At 42.0% G+C, this 16,224-nt stretch overlaps 1 protein-coding gene across 4 annotated transcripts in view; it reads left to right on the forward strand.

Moving 5' to 3' along the window:
* The window catches only part of TTC3 (tetratricopeptide repeat domain 3), a 189,246-nt gene that overhangs the window by 43,263 nt on the left and 129,759 nt on the right, over positions 1-16,224 (forward strand). For all 4 annotated transcript variants that reach the window (XM_073617200.1, XM_073617202.1, XM_073617201.1 and 1 more), the window contains exons 9-14: positions 1,905-1,990; positions 5,695-5,789; positions 8,532-8,594; positions 9,668-9,722; positions 11,278-11,440; positions 12,389-12,431. In XM_073617200.1, the coding sequence (XP_073473301.1) occupies positions 1,905-1,990; positions 5,695-5,789; positions 8,532-8,594; positions 9,668-9,722; positions 11,278-11,440; positions 12,389-12,431 (505 nt within the window). The remainder of the gene's footprint in view (positions 1-1,904; positions 1,991-5,694; positions 5,790-8,531; positions 8,595-9,667; positions 9,723-11,277; positions 11,441-12,388; positions 12,432-16,224) is intronic.

Here is a 16,224-nt window from a genome sequence, read left to right on the forward strand (position 1 = left end):
AGCAAGCCCGCACGTGTGCCCCCATAGCAAGCCACTTACTATGGGGGCACACAGGAGGAGGAGCGGAGGTCTCTAGCGGGGGACTCCAGAAGAGGAGGTAAGTGGCTGCTTTGTGCAATACCATTTCACAGAGCAGGTAAGTATAATATGTTTATTTTAATTTTTAAAAATAATGCCTTTAATGACCTATTTAAGTATGGCACTGTAGGAGATATGCCATGAAGCATGGCTGGAAGGTTAACTACTAGCTTTGAGTCTGCGTTTTTTGTTTTTGAAAGGTGAGATTGAATTATGGCTCCTTTATTATTATAAAAAAAAGGCTCTTACTAAGCCGTTTTATAACATCAGCATTGTATTAATAACAATATACATAAACAATAGTTGTTTTTGACAATCCAATATAAGCTTACTTGAGAAATCTCCTTTCATGTTGTCAGTTCTGCCTGTCTGCTGATCATCTCTTTCTACAACTTAATGGATTCCCTGCATGCTTTGCCGCTTGGCTTCAACTTTTTTCTTTGGTTTAATTTCTAATTCTAAGGATCACATATCCCATGATATCTTGCTGCCTGCAGGCAGGCAGTGATCCCCGTACTGACTCCGGCTCCTGAAACCCCTACTCTCAGCACCTCTGTAATTCAGAAGGAATGCTCTGTGAATGTGTGACACAGCAGTGCCTACTCACCGGGCATAATGACTACATGTCACAGTATTCAAGAAGGAAGTAAATGTGTGGGGTTATTTACACATTCCCAAACATTAAGAACTTAAAGCTAAATATAAGTAGGCTAGACATTTAAATTCAATATGAAAATGAATGATTTTACATTTTCAATATAGATACACTTTTTAAAAGATGAGCTGCTTTCTCTATCACCATATGTTGGCAGTCCTGGGTACATGATAATTGTGGGGAAAAAAAACACAGGTCTAAGGAGACGTTAGAGAAAAACTGCTTCCAAGGCAGTATATTTACCATGTTGCAGGTGCTCCCTAAATGGTGTCTGTCACCAAGTAGATTGGGAATTTTAAAATAATTCTAAAGGCTCACTTGTGTGTTTTGTTATTAAATAAAAAAAACAAAAAAAAAACAAAACATGTCTTTCTTTCCTTCTCTGTGCAATGGTATGGCATAGAGCAGCCTCGATCCTCTTTTCAGATTCCCGCTGACGCTCTTGGTGTCTGTAAGACAAACACAGCACATGACTTGGCCCTGTCCACCTCTGCCTCCTCACTGGCTGGCATTGACAACAGCAGGAGCCAATGGTTGTAGGGAGCTGATTTCAAAGTTGTTTTTTTTTACCTTAAAGTGATTGTAAAGCTAAAAAAAAACAAACATGTCTATACGTACCTGCTCTGTGCAATGGATTTGCACAGAGCAGCACAGATCTCCTCTTTTCAGGTCCCTCGCCGGCGCTCCTGGCCCCTCCCCTCTGTCCAGCGAAGCCAAATCCCACGGGGGCACCCGTGCGTGCTCGCACACGAGCCCCGCTTCTGCGTCCATTGACACAGACAGAGGGACTCGGCCCCACTCCCTTGTCACTGCACTGGCTTTGATTGACAGCACTGGGAGCCAGTGGCTCCGGGTGCCCCAGCAAGACCCGGAAATGAGGGGAGAAAGAGCTGCAGACGCGCACAGCGCTGGATCGAATGAGGGGTCAGGTAAGTAAAAGGGGGGTTGAGGGGGATGCTGACACCTAAACCTGTTTAGGCTTTACAACCAATTTAATGCGTAGAATACATATTTTTCATGATATGCTTCTTGGCCTTTCAGTTATGGCTAATTTTGCACCGCCAGTTCTGAGAACGGTCTGTCCTATATTGTCTGTGTTTAGATCTAGGTTACAGATTTACAAAATTGTTTTTGAAAAAAAATTCTGAACACTTTTTTTTTTACCCAATAGATGCCTTTTTTTTTATTAAAATGGCAGAAGATCACAGAAAATTGTCTGAAGAGGTTAAAATGCAAATGTGTGAATTATGTGAAATGGTAAGATGTTGCTTTTTTCTTTATTCCTCACCCAAGCTTGATCCAACATTGAGAAAAATGATCGATATTAAAGTGGCTGGCTGAGTCAAATTATTATTATACAGGATTTATTGGCTCCAACAGTTTGCTCAGCGCTTTACAAAATGAAGGCAGGCATTACAGTTACAATAGAATTTGGTAGAAGAGGAATCAGAGGGCCCTGCTCCTAAGAGCTTACATTCTAAGAGGGAGGGATATATAAAAGAAAAAAATGTATTAAGAAAAAGACCAAAAAATGAAAGACTGGCCATAGTGTATTATTGGCTTTATTGTTTATAATCGAAAAAGTAATGCACTTAAATTAGTAGGTTAATATTCACATACTTTAAAACAGACGCCCGTCCTTCTAGTACAGACAGCGTGGTGACGTCAACACGTACCCTCCTCCAGATGCGCTTAGCCATACGTGACTTTGTCATACGTGACGTCTGAAGAAGCGGAGTATTTCCCAGTGAAACGCATTGACTTCACTCTCTCTTCTTTGAACGTCTAATACTCCGTGCACCTCACACCTTCATAAGCGGGGGTTTCCTGTGAAACGAGTTGACGTCACTCCCTCTCCTTTGAACGTCTGATACTCTGTGCACCTCGCACCATCAGAAGCGGGGGTTTCCTGTGAAACGCATTGACGTCACTCTCTCTCCTTTGAATGTCTCATACACTGTGTACCTTTCACCATCGTCTGGGATCAGGATGGATATAAATAAATGATTTAAAAAAAAAAAAATCAAAATCTGATTATTTTTTATTTTTAATAGGATTTTTTTTTATTATATAAATTTTTTTTCTGATTTTTATAAAGTTTATTTTTTAATAAAATGCTTTTGGAGTAAAAATCTATCTAAAGATAGTTTTCTATTTAAAATACAATAATAATAATTGAGTTTATTCAGCATGAAATGGAGCTTAGTTACGTAGCATGAGGCTATATATTGTGCAATATTTACATTTTTGGTAAACTCATTCAATGAATCCAAGCTCTGCAAGCAGAGATAACATGCACTGCATTGATGCATTCACACAGTTTCACGGTGACCATGAGATAAACCAAAATATAGGAATATTCCTTTATCCCATTGTGTTGCAAATTGAATCGGTTCAGATATCGCTGTTTTACTAACCTGACAGCTTATTATAAATAGGAAACCCTCATTTTGTTCCAAATATTTAAGAGTCTAACTACCAGCAAGAATAAGTGCTTACATTTAAAGAGCACCTGTCATTTCAGATCCATCATGGCAGCGCCTTTTAGTGGGCGTCCAGTCACCTGCTGCCACCGCGTCCCTCACTTTGTTGTGTCACTGCCGCATCACCAGCTATCCCATTAAAGTGAATGGGACTGTTGGTGAGTCAACAGCGGGGTCAGAGGAGGATCTGCTGCGTGACAGGGATGACAGTTGCTCTTTAACCGGTTCAATACCGGGCATTTTCACCCCTTTCCTTCCCAGACCAATTTTTAGTTTTCAGCGCTATCGCACTTTGAATGACAATTGCGCGGTCGTGCGACGCTGTACCCACACAAAATTGACGTCCTTTTTTCCCCACAAATAGAGCTTTCTTTTGTTGGTATTTGATCACCTCTGCGGTTTTTATTTTTTGCGCTATAAACAAAAGAAGAGCGACAATTTTGAAAAAAACACAATATTTTATTCTTTTTTGATATAATAAATATCCCAATTTAAAAAAAAAAAAAAAATTTTCCTCAGTTTAGGCCGATACGTATTATTCTACATATGTTTGGTAAAAAAAATCGCAATAAGCGTATATTGTTTGGTTTGCACAAAATTTATAGTGTCTACAAAATACGGGATAGATTTATGGCATTTTTAAAAAATTTAAAAACATTTTTTTTTTTACTAGTAATGGCGGCGATCTGCAATTTTTTCGTGACTGCGACATTATGGCGGACACATCGGACACTTTTGACTCATTTTTGGGACCATTCACATTTATACAGCGATCAATGCTATAAAATTGCATTGATTACTGTATACATGTGACAGGCAGGGAAAGGGTTAACCACTAGGGGGGCACGAGAGGTTAAATGTGTTTCCTAGGGGAGTGATTCTAACTAGGGGGAGGGAACTCACAAGAGGAGGAGACCGATCGGTGTTCCTCTGTACTAGGAACACAGATCAGTCTCCTCTCACCTGACAGGACGTGGATCTGTGTGTTTACACACACAGATCCACGGTCCTGCTCGGTTAACGGGCAATTGCGGGTGCCCGGCGGACATCGCGGCCGCCGGGCACACGCACCGCGTCCTAAGCAACGCGGCGGGCGCGCGCCCACTAGACGGCCGGGAAGCCCAGGACGTCATATGACGGCCACCCAGGATGGGAGATCCCATCTACGGCCGTCATTTGACTATACACGGGTATTGAAGTGGTTAAAAAATTATGATTTAAATCAAGCTATTTTACTAGTGATTTAAATTGTGATTTAAATCGACCTAATTTAAATCAAATCCACCCTGTCTGGGATCTACGGCACGGGCGACTTTGGGCATGTAGGTGCGGGACAGCAGCACTTTGGGTCACCACATCCAGTGGCTATCCATAAGCCTACCGGCTCTGACGTGGTCACGGAGTCGCTCCACATTTCCAGCCTGGGTGACGGGACTCCTAGTACGGCATATGCTGTGACGAGCCCAATATTTGTATACCTATTGCCGATTGTGCTCCATTTGCTGAAATTATCTTGACTGTATGCTTGATTGTCATGTCATATTTTTCTATTTCTGCAAAGATCGGTGTTCATGAGGTGGAACTTTACTAGCTTAGATTCCAAACCTTTCCTCCCGTATGTCTCCAATAACCATAGACTGCAGATTCTGACCCTTTGATTTTTGGTTTTCGGATCCTTTTGTTTACATTTTTTGTCCCTGATATGTGCAGGCTCCTGCCCCTCCACAATACTCTTCTGTAAGGACTGCCTGGCCCCACGGTGTTTGCTGCCGCATTGCACATTTATTTTTACAGTGCTTTTTATGGCTCACACTATGGTACACGTGCAGTGGAGACGTTCCCTTATTTGTTAGTCTGTTTGTATTTGTTTGTCTACCGACAACGTTGTCATTAGATGGTGAATGGTGGAGGTTGTAATGATTTTATGCTTCTGTGTATTTGGATATTTTTATCAAACATTTAATACATTTTCCAATTTTTTTGATATATGATTTGCATTCATTCAGATACTATGGGGGTTATTTATGAAAGGCAAATCCACTTTGCACTACAATTGCAAAGTGCACTTGAAATTGCACTGAAAGTGCTCTTGGAAGTGCATGTTCCCCTCGGATCTACAGCGACTGCACTTCCAAGTGCACTTTCAGCGCAATTTCAAGTGCATTTTGCACTGGTAGTGCAAAGTGGATTTGCCTTTAGTAAATAACGGCCAATATCTCCTGTGGCTCTATATGTGGCGCCTTTCTCTATGCTTATCTTCCCATGGTATAGATCTGTGTTTTTTTCATGTGCCGTTAGCCACTGAGCCCCACCTTTAATTAGGGTGAGTAGATGAGTGTCTGGTGTTTACTTAATAGGTTGGTTTCCATACCCTTTTCTTCTTTCCAATGTCTGCGTCATACCAAGATCTTCTTTCCACTATCTCTTATTTCCATTGTTTTTATTGGTTAAATATCTTCTGTTTGTACTTTCCACCAGGAATCAGAAGAGCATAGGGCCATTGGCAAGTCTGAGTTTGAAAAAGAGCAATATGATATGGCAGAATTCGCATACACCACAGCTATATATTTCAGGTAACTTAACCAAATTCATTTGGCGTGTTTTTCTTCTGTTGCCGAAAGTAAACCAATCACAAACCTGGACAATTCAAACTCATCGCATGATTAAAATAATGCGTAGACTGTGGTTACCTTCATTGAAAACTTCATGGTGAATTAGTTGGCAGATACAAAGAAAATCTTGCAGTATCAAGCTTGGCCACATCTTTTCTCAAACCTTCCTTTCACTCATTTAGAACTCCAGCCTCACTTTTTTTTTTATTCTCTCTGCCTCTGGTGCAGAGTGTAAAACTCTGCTGCTCTTTAAAGTGAAACTCCAGGCTTCTGCAGAAAAAATTGAAAGTCAGCAGCTACAAATACCAGCTGACTTTTACTATTGGGACACTTACCTGTCCTGGAATCCAGCTGTATGCTCACCCAAGCCGATTTTTCAACTGGCTATCGGGTGCTGCCACCGCCATCTCCACTAAGGAAAACCAGCAGTGAAGCTGTGCTGTTCACAGCTGTTCCCTACTGCGCTGCGCTATTTGGGTCGGCTGCAGGGGAAGAAGGAGAAGGGGGCTGAAATTTTAGTCAGAAGTGGGAGCTGGTACCTGTCAAAACCAGGTACCCGCTCCCACCAAAAAGGTGCCACATGTGGCAGCGGGGGGAGGAGGCAGATAAGCGGAGCTTCCCCTTTTGGTTGGAGCTCCGCTTTAAAGTGATTTGAATGGTTCACTTTTTAAATAAAATAACAAACATGTTATACTCACCTGCAATGTGCAATTGTTTTGCACATAGCAGCCCCGATCCGCCTTTTCTGGTCCCCCGCCAGCGCTCCTGGCCCCTCCCCTCTGCTGAGTGCCCCCATAGCAAGCTGCTTGCTGTGGGGGCACTTGTACCTGCTCGCTCCCGAGCCCTGCTCTGTGTGTCCATACAAGCTCAGGCCCGCCTCCTGCTTCCTCGCCACTGGCTCTGATTGACGGCAGTGAATGACAAGCACGAGAGCCTCGTCCAGCTAAATGTACTAATCGCTGTATAAAGATCTGGTTCAGGTAAGTATTTAGGGGGGCTGCATGCAGAAGGTTTTTTACCTTACTGCATAGAATGCAGTAAGGTAACACAAATCATCTGCCTTTACAACCACTTTAATTTTCTACCCTTCCCTACTGTGTGCCTCTGAATTTTTATTGATGGGTATTGCAGTAGGCACACTTCCTGTCTACAAATGCCAAATCCCCCACAAGACCCACTTTTCTTGGACATGACTCCTGGGCTTCAGGAGGTGTTGCTTGCTGTTGTGCCCTATGTGGCGCATACAACTTCCATAGAGCCAGTTGTAATTTAATTAGAATTACTGTAGCGCCTAACCCCCTTTGCACACTGAATCCTAGGAAAAGCGGCTTACCTGTATACTGTAACAGTGCAGTGTTGCATTCTATGCATTAAGATAAAAAGCTTTCTGTGTGCAGCAGCCCTCCTAACACTTACCTGAGCCCCATCTTTGTCCAGCAATGTCCACTAGTCCCTCAGCTGTCCGAGATTCTCCTCCTGATTGGCTGAGGCACAGCTGCGGCGCCATTGGCTCCCGCAGCTGTCAATCAGTCATTTAGCCTATTAGGAGAGAGGGGGGGGGTCAAACGGCAGGTCTGTGTCTGAATGGACACACAGAGTTGCAGCTTGGCTTGAGTGCCCCTGTGGCAAGCTGCTTGCTGTGGGGGGCACTCAACAGGAGGGAGGGGCCAGGAGCACAGAAGAGGGACCCGAGAAGAGGAAGATCCAGGCTGCACTGTGCACAACCACTGCACATAGGAGGTAAGTATAGCATGTTTGTTATTTATTTATTTTTTAAACGAGATTTTAGAATCATTTTAAGCAATTTTTTTTTAACCATTTGATATTTTTACTTTCCTTTTTTTATTTTAGTTCCTTTTTAACCAAAAAAAAAATATATTTTTTGCTTTAAAATAGAGAAAAACAACAAATTTCTATAGGTTGCATAAAAAATAAAATAAGTTTGGGGTGAGGATGACGTGGATGCTATTTGCCCCATAGGCCCCCCATTCATAGGGCCCTAGTAGAGGAGTTGATTATTGTCCAGAACATCACAGCATCACCCCCATCCCTGCTCCCTGTGACAAACTATTGGTGGGAGAGATGAAACCTGATTGATCAGGAGAGGCTATATCTTTTTTTTTTTTTTTTTTGTACAAGTCTGGACTCTTATGTGCAGAACATAATTCATATTAATAATATGTTGTGTTTTTTTTTGTTAAGAAATTTTGTATTCTGGTACACAACTAATGTACATTATTTGTAGTCAATATACCTATTGAATTTTAATTTTTACTGAAACATTTTCAATAAAAATTGGAGAAGAAAGTTTTTTTGTAACACAATACCACAAAAAGAAAGTCTTGTTTGCCCTGAAGAATGTGTCTTACTATGTTATCTACTATTATAGACCATCTGCAATGATTTCATAATTACGTTTTATTTTTTAAAGCTAAAATAAAAGTACAACTTAAATTCTGATTCATAGCACATTATTGGGTTAAAAAAATGCAATATTTGTGTATATATAAGGAAAGCACTAAGTGCGGTCATGGCTTCACTGTTGGTAATCTATGGAGAGCACTTCTGTAATTCACAGTGCCATTATCTTCCTTGGAACGGTTTGCTTTGCTTGACACCGTAGATCTAGTTTCGTTTCTGTGCCTGTTGGTCATACTGTGAAGAATTCTTTGTGACACTGCTCTGCATCTTTTCCTTTTCTAGTCCTGAAAGCTATGTCCTATTCAGCAATCGAGCGCTGTGCTATATCCGGATGCAGATATACGGGTAAGTTCAAATTAAAAAGTTGTATGCGATCTTGATAACATCTAGTGATGTGTGGTTGATTTTGTCTACATTCATAGTGCTTTTGATTCCTTTTTTCTTTTTTTTTTTCTTTTTCCGTTTTATATATGTGTGGGTTTCTCAGTGGCCCTGTCATTAGAACAATAAAAATTAACCACTTCCTGCCCATAGGATGTTCTATGTTGTCCTTGGGTTGAAGTGGTGATATCTGAATGATGCCTGCAGCTGCAGGCATCATTCAGATATCTTTCTCTTCAGCTGTCGATTCCCTCACATGTAAAAGCCACCTTAGCAGGTATTCAGCCGCTAGATTGCTTTTACAGGCTGCGGGAGGGGACACCCCCTCCCGGTGCCTTTCTGGGCTCTCCCGTGTGATGGGGAAGCTGGATTAACGATCCAGTGGTGGTGGGATACCGTAGAGCTGGCCGTGGACTTGGATGGTCCTCGGCCATCTCTATGACCCTGGAAGGCCAGAAGAGACGTGTAGACAAACAAAAATTAAAGGGACAGTGTAAAAAATTTTTTTTTTTTTTTTAAAGTGCCCCCATCCCCTTGTGCTCGCACACAGAAGCAAATGTGTATGTTGGTTGCACTCGCATATGTAAATGTCGTTCGAACCACACATGTGAGGTATCTCCACAAATGTTAGAGCGAGAGCAATAATTCTAGCACCAGACCCCCTCTGTAAGGCCCCTTTCACACTTGTGAGACTGCAAAGTCGCTTGACAAGTCGTACCCCATGATTTCCAATGGGTACCGTTCATATCTGTGAGACTTCAAAGTAGTCCCTGCACTACTTTGGTCTGACTTTGATGTGACTTACATGTTTTTTTGTTACTAATAACAATTTGTTGTTTGTTGTGTGTAAAATGCACTGTATGTTCTTCATCACAATTGTGATTTAGCGCCAACCTTTTTATAACTTTTATATAGTAAATTTTATAAGTTTGTACAAATGGCCTTTAGGTAAAAGGAAGTTAGATATGCAGATGTTAAAGGGGAAATATAGAAATAATAATAATCAAAAATAATTCTCAGTCTTATCTTTGTTACAGGAAGGCTTTGACTGATGGAAAGAAAGCAATTATACTTAAAAACATCTGGCCAAAGGTAAGTGTAATGGTTCATTTTGTTGACTGATACCTGTTGAAGGACTTTTTTTTTTTTTAACCTTTTTTTCCAAAACTTTGAAACAGTATTACATATGTAAAATTGGTTGTTTTCATAGAATATATACAATAAGCAGATTGTCACAGAGCAAAAGTAGAGACGCAATAAGTAAAACAAATTCAAATTTACATTAAATTCAAAAGCTGCGTTTTTTTTTTTTTTGCATGGCAATAAACCTAAGCTCCAGGGGGCGTTTCAGCACATGAATAGATCTGCTTTTTTTTAGACTGGAGCTGGTTTTATCAATATTTGTAAAGGAATTTTGTACAAACAAGACCATCATGTCCTATAAATTGATTTGCTGCCTGTGATAGCAGTCCTATAGATTTTTGTTTATGATCCCTAATTTGTTTTTTTCAAGTCTTCTCTAGTACTGCCTTCTTTTGGCACCACCATGATCACTTTTTACAGTAGAACTATGGCCTTCAATTAAAGTGGAGGTCCGCTGAAAAAAAAAATATTAAAAGCCAGCAGCTACAAATACTGCAGCTGCTGACTTTTAATATATGGACACTTACCTGTCCAGGGAGCCCGCGGTGTCGGCAGCCGAAGCCGATCCGTCCTTCGGCTCTCGGCTGCTGCCGCTGCCATCCTCGGTAAGGGAATAAGGAAGTGAAGCCGTGCGGCTTTACTTCCTGGTTCCCTACTGTGCATGCGCGAGTTGCGCTGCGCGTCGTCTTTGGTCCCTGCTGTGTTCTGTGTCTCACAGAATACAGCGGTGGAGGAGAGTGTAGGCGCCGGAAGTGGCGTAGGTCACCGCAAGCGCCGCGGTGATCAATGCCAGGAAGTGGGAGCAAATACCTGTATTAGACCAGTATCTGCTCCCTCCTCCCCCCTGAAAGTGCCAAATGTGACACCGGAGGGGGGGGGGGGGGGGAATCCAAAAAGTGGAAGTTCCATTTTTGGGTGGAACTCCACTTTAAAGTGACATTAAAGCTTCATTTTTTTTTTTTAATATTATTACAATATCAAACATTCTACTTACCTGCTCTGTGCCATGCTTTTGTACAGAGCAGCCCCAATCCTCTTATTCTCGGCATTCCAGGTGGTGATATTGACCACATGTTGAAGGAAAGCGAAGATTTCGTGATTAACCCCCCATCAACACAGTCAGTGTCAATGGGGGAATCCCTCCTGCAGCGCTATTGTGTTCTGCTGGCAGAAACCATGATTAGTGTTGTTGGCTATAGCCGGTGTCACTAATCATTTGGGAAAAACCCCACAGGCTGGTTGTGCACAAGTCGATCAATTGATAGATCTACTTGTGTACAGCCATGGTGCCCATATATGGTTCAAAATTTGGACAGTCCCTGTCGAATTTAGATCCATGTATGTCTTAACTATTGTCTTATTTGTGTGAAGGCTTTGATAGGATAACATACCTGTTCTCAATGCTACAAAATCAGTTTTAGTATGCTTTTTAATTTTTTTTATATTTTAGAATTGCAAAAATGTTGTGTCTAACTTTTTTTTTAATTCAATTTTTTTTGACCAGGGTCATTATCGGTTTTGTGAAGCTTTGTTTGCTCTTGGAGAAATTGAACGGGCTATTGCATCCAATGAGAAAGCACAGGAATTGTGCAGAGACTCCCAGGAGGGTATCAAAGACTTGATCCAACAGCACAGCAAGTTTAAAAAACTGATGAAAGAGACAGCAGGTAGAGGAAATCTTTTTGAATATATTTACTCTGGTTGTGTATGTATAGGGCGGCCTTCGATAAATGGCAGACCGTGGTCCACACCCGGACCGATGATACTCCTGTCCAGACTGTCATCCCCCCCCGTTTGCAGGATTAGGTCCTTCCTGAGCATCAGTCATTGGTTGCTAGGACCGCCAGCATTTTGCAGCCAATGGGACTTCATGTGTGTGCCCCAGCTCCTGGGGCATGTTGGTCAGGAAGACTGATATACTTATGGGATATATTGATGGCAGCAACAGATATGAGAGTACTCGGTTTGGGGTTCCTGATTTAAGGGGGCACCTAATGTGTTACTCTGATAGGGGCACAAACAAGAGTCGGTCATAGCATAAACATGAGATTGTGACCTCGGCTGAGAGAAAATGTTATCAACCGGACCTCCTTGGATTTGAATTCGATACCCCTGATATAAGGGATCTCCAGGTTGTAAACTTCCACTTTTATAATGTTTATCTTGTAAAAGGGCCAGTCCACCCAAAAGTCCTTTATCTCATGTCGAGAAGCAGGATCTCCCTGTTGTAATTCTTTTTATTCTGTTGCTGTCCACCTAGGATTTTTAGGTGTTCACTGTCCACCTTTTTATACCTGTTATGTTATGCTTCTGTTGCATTCTCCATTTAAAAAAAAAAAAAAAATCTGCCTGAGTGGTGGGAACCATCCAAAATACCAGCAAGCAGGGGTACAGGCTCAGGAGCCCAGTGCAACTGGTGAGCATCAAAAGCTGGCACTATGTGTGATTCATACTGCCCAGGGTAGATTGCAAAATTTACAAATCAGTCAGGAAATGCCTTCAAATTTACGTTTTTGTTTCTCCACTCTTTCTTTAAGTTATCATTTGTGAATCCTGTTGTACCTCATGAGTTGAAATCTGTGAACATTTAATAAGATTTTTCTTCTTCCTTCTAGAACTAGCTGTGAAGAAATCAAAAAAATTAACCTCTGACAAAAAGTAAGTTGTTATTGTTTAGCTGTTTATTGTAGCTTTGCCACCCAAAAGGGGAAGCTCCGCTTATTTGCCTGCCGCTACATTTTGCACCTTTCAGGGGGGAGGTTGGAGCGGTTACCTGGCTTTGACAAGTACCCGTTCCCACTTCCGGGTGATGTCGCCGCAGTGAACTCATCCGGAAGTTCGGCCCCCCTCCCCCTTCCCCGACTGCCAGGCCATTCACAGAGCTCAGCACGCTTTGCTAATGTGCAGTAGGGAACTGGCTGTGAAGCCGCAAGGCTTTACTGCCGGTTTCCATTATCCAAGATGGCAGCGACAGCAGCCGAGAAAAATTGACCCGGGTGCAGACACTGCTGGATTCGTGGACAGTTAATGTGAAAAGTCAGCAGCTACAGTGTTTCTAGCTGCTGACTTTTATTTTTTCTGAAGATGTTCTCAAGGAAAAAAAAAGTTTTTTTAGCTTACGTGAGTGGGCACTAAAGCCACTAACTTATTACATAGATTATGACCACCAGCAGTTGGATACCCTTGTCTCGGTTACAGCTATCTCACCCCCTTATGCCCCGTACACACGATCGGACTTTCTGACAACAAAACCATGGATTTTTGTTCGAAGGATGTTGGCTCCAACTTGTCTTGCATACACACGGTCACACAAATGTTGGCCAACAATTACGAACGTAGTGACCTACAAGACGTACGTGATATCTCCATTACGAACGCTAGTTATATCTCCGGCTCGTACTTGATTCCGAGCATGCGTGGACTTTTGTCCGACGGACTTGTGTACACACAATCGGAAAGTCGGTCAACAAACATTTGTTGGCGGAAAATTTGAGAACCTGCTGGCCAACATTTGTTGGCGGAAAGTCCGACAACAAATGTTCGATGGAACCTACACACGATCGGACTTTCCACCAACAAGCTCACATCCAACATTTGTTGTTGGAAAATCTGATCGTGTGTACGGGGCATGTCACTCACTCCAACAACTGCATCTACAATCGGAATACATTTTCATCTACTTTATTTATTAGTTGGTACATTGAGGGAATTGGGATTTTGATGAAAAAGTACATGCGGTCCCTGAGTTACAAACATCCGACTTGCATACAACTCCTACTTACAAACAGAGGGAGACAACAGGAAGTGAAAGGAAATCTACCCCTAGGAGTTATCGTGGGGAAAAAAAGGTGTCTCCACTGAAGCACTGATCCACCATTCCTTGTTTCCACAACCCAACATTTTCAAAATCCAATTGTCACAGGGACAGAAAGTGAGATGAAATCTTCTGAACAGGGGCACAGACAGCAAAACAAACGTTACAGGGGTGGTAACCATTCCCAGTGCTATCCAAAAAACTTAAACTGTTTTTTGGGCTGGAGTTGCACTTAAAAATGTACCTGTTCCAACTTGCATACAAATTCATCTTAAGCACAAACCTACAGACCCCATCTTGTTTGTAGCCCGGGGACTGCCTGTGCATATTTTATATTACTGTAATGTAAAATGAATTTTTATTGAAAAAGCTTCAGGTATAAAAAAAAAAAAAAAATTCAGCATTATCAGGGTTTCCATTGTAAAAATAAAAAAAGTTTCTGGGGCCACATCACAACCTTGCTCCTCAGTGTTCCTATAGATTTCTCATTCAGAGTTTATAAGTAGAGCATACACTCTTCTAGACATTGACAAATTATTCCACAATATTTAAACAAGCAAGGTCTCAGATGAAGCCTCGCATATTAACTCTGCTCCCCCCCCCCCCACTGTTTAGTGTTCATGTGTCTCCATTAGAAGTTCAAACAGAGCATCAGAATGGGGACGAAAAAGGATTTAAAGTGACTTTGAACGTGGCATGGTTGTTGGTGCCAGACGGGCTGGCTGGTCGGCATAGTTTAAAAACTGCTGATCTACTGGGATTTTAATGCACAACCATCTCCAAGGTTTACAAAGAACGGTCCGGAAAAAAAAAAAAGGAAAATGCCTGGTTGATGTCAGAGGAGAATGAGCAGACTGGTTGGAGATGATAGAAAGGCACCAGTAACTCAAACACTCGTTACAACCAAGGTATGCAGAATACCATCTCTGAACGCACAACACATCCAACCTTGAAGCAGATGGGCTACGGCAGTAGAAGACCACACAGGGTGCCACTATTATCGGCTAAGAACAGGAAATTGAGGCTACAATTCACACAGGCTCACAAAAATTGGATAATAGAAGATTGGAAAAACGTGCCTGGTCTGAGTCTCGATTTCAGCTGCGACATTCAGATGGTCGGGTCAGAATTTAGCGTAAATAACATAATAGCATGGATCCATCCTGCCTTGTATCAATGCTTCAGGCTGGTGGTGGTGTAATGGTGTGGGGGGGGGGATATTTTCTTGGCACACTTTGGGCCCCTTAGTAACAATGGAGCATCGTTTAAACATCATGGCCTACCTGAGTATTGTTGCTGACCATGTCCATCCCTTTATGACTACAGTGTACCCATCTTCTGATGGCTCCTTCCAGCAGGATAATGCACCATGTCACAAAGCTCCAATCATCTCACCACTGGACAATGAGGTCACTGTACTCCAATGGCCTCCACAGTCATCAGATCTCAATCCAATAGCGCACCTTTGGGATGTGGTGGATGTTATAACTGTGTGATGCTATCATGTCAATATGGACCAAAATCTCGGAGAAATGTTTCCAACACCTTGTTGAATTCATGCCACAAAGAAATAAGGCCCTTCTGAAGGCAAAAGGAGGTCCAACCCTGTACTAGCAAGGTATCCCTAATAAAGTGGCCGGTGAGTGTATGTCTATACTGATTCATAGCCCATGCAAAGCAAGAACACACTAACAAAAGCAATACAAGAAGTATAAATGTTCTCTACGAAATATACTGATACCATAAGCCATGTGTTTAACAGAGATTCCATGCTTGGTAGAGATTTTAAACATGGATCAGATGATATGCCTAAGTCTGTCAAGGACAGTCTGATTTGCAAACCTTCACCAAAATTCTAGCTGATGCTGTACATATATCTTCTGATGCTGTAGCATATATTCACATACCATATTGAGTAGGTAATAACACATACAATGGCTAGGTAACTTTGGAGCAAGAAAGGTTTCCGATGTAGTGCCACATAACTTGGTTTATTGCTACTATTTAGTTCATGCATATAGCAAAGCAAACCAATTAAGCCAAGTGGGGAAAAGTACAAGGTGAAAACAAAAAGAAGAGAGGGCGCACCGACCTAGCGCATTACCACTGGTAGCGTTTATTAAAAAGTAAAATAACAAGTAATATACTCACAAAAGAGCTTAAAATACAGGCATGGACATAGACTGCAGGTATGCAGTAGCAAACACCAGGATGAAGTGGGACCGGACATCAAGTGGATGCGGCAACGGCTAACGCGCTTCGGGGGCGAGCCCCTTTCCTCAGAGCCTAAGCCGTTAGCCGTTGCCGCATCCACTTGATGTCCGGTCCCACTTCATCCTGGTGTTTGCTACTGCATACCTGCAGTCTATGTCCATGCCTGTATTTTAAGCTCTTTTGTGAGTATATTACTTGTTATTTTACTTTTTAATAAACGCTACCAGTGGTAATGCGCTAGGTCGGTGCGCCCTCTCCTTTTTGTTTTCTCTTTGTAGTTTTTGAATGCCCAACATTCTGAAGAGGGCTGCAAGACGCCAGATACCACTAAAGCCTACTGGCCTTATCACACACTGATTATCTAGACACTTGAGCGCAGGAGAGAAATTTTCTCTTTTGGTTATATGAAAAGTACAAGGTACC

This window comes from Aquarana catesbeiana, linkage group LG02, assembly GCF_042186555.1.
Source record: "Aquarana catesbeiana isolate 2022-GZ linkage group LG02, ASM4218655v1, whole genome shotgun sequence".
Taxonomy (NCBI): Eukaryota; Metazoa; Chordata; class Amphibia; order Anura; family Ranidae; genus Aquarana; species Aquarana catesbeiana.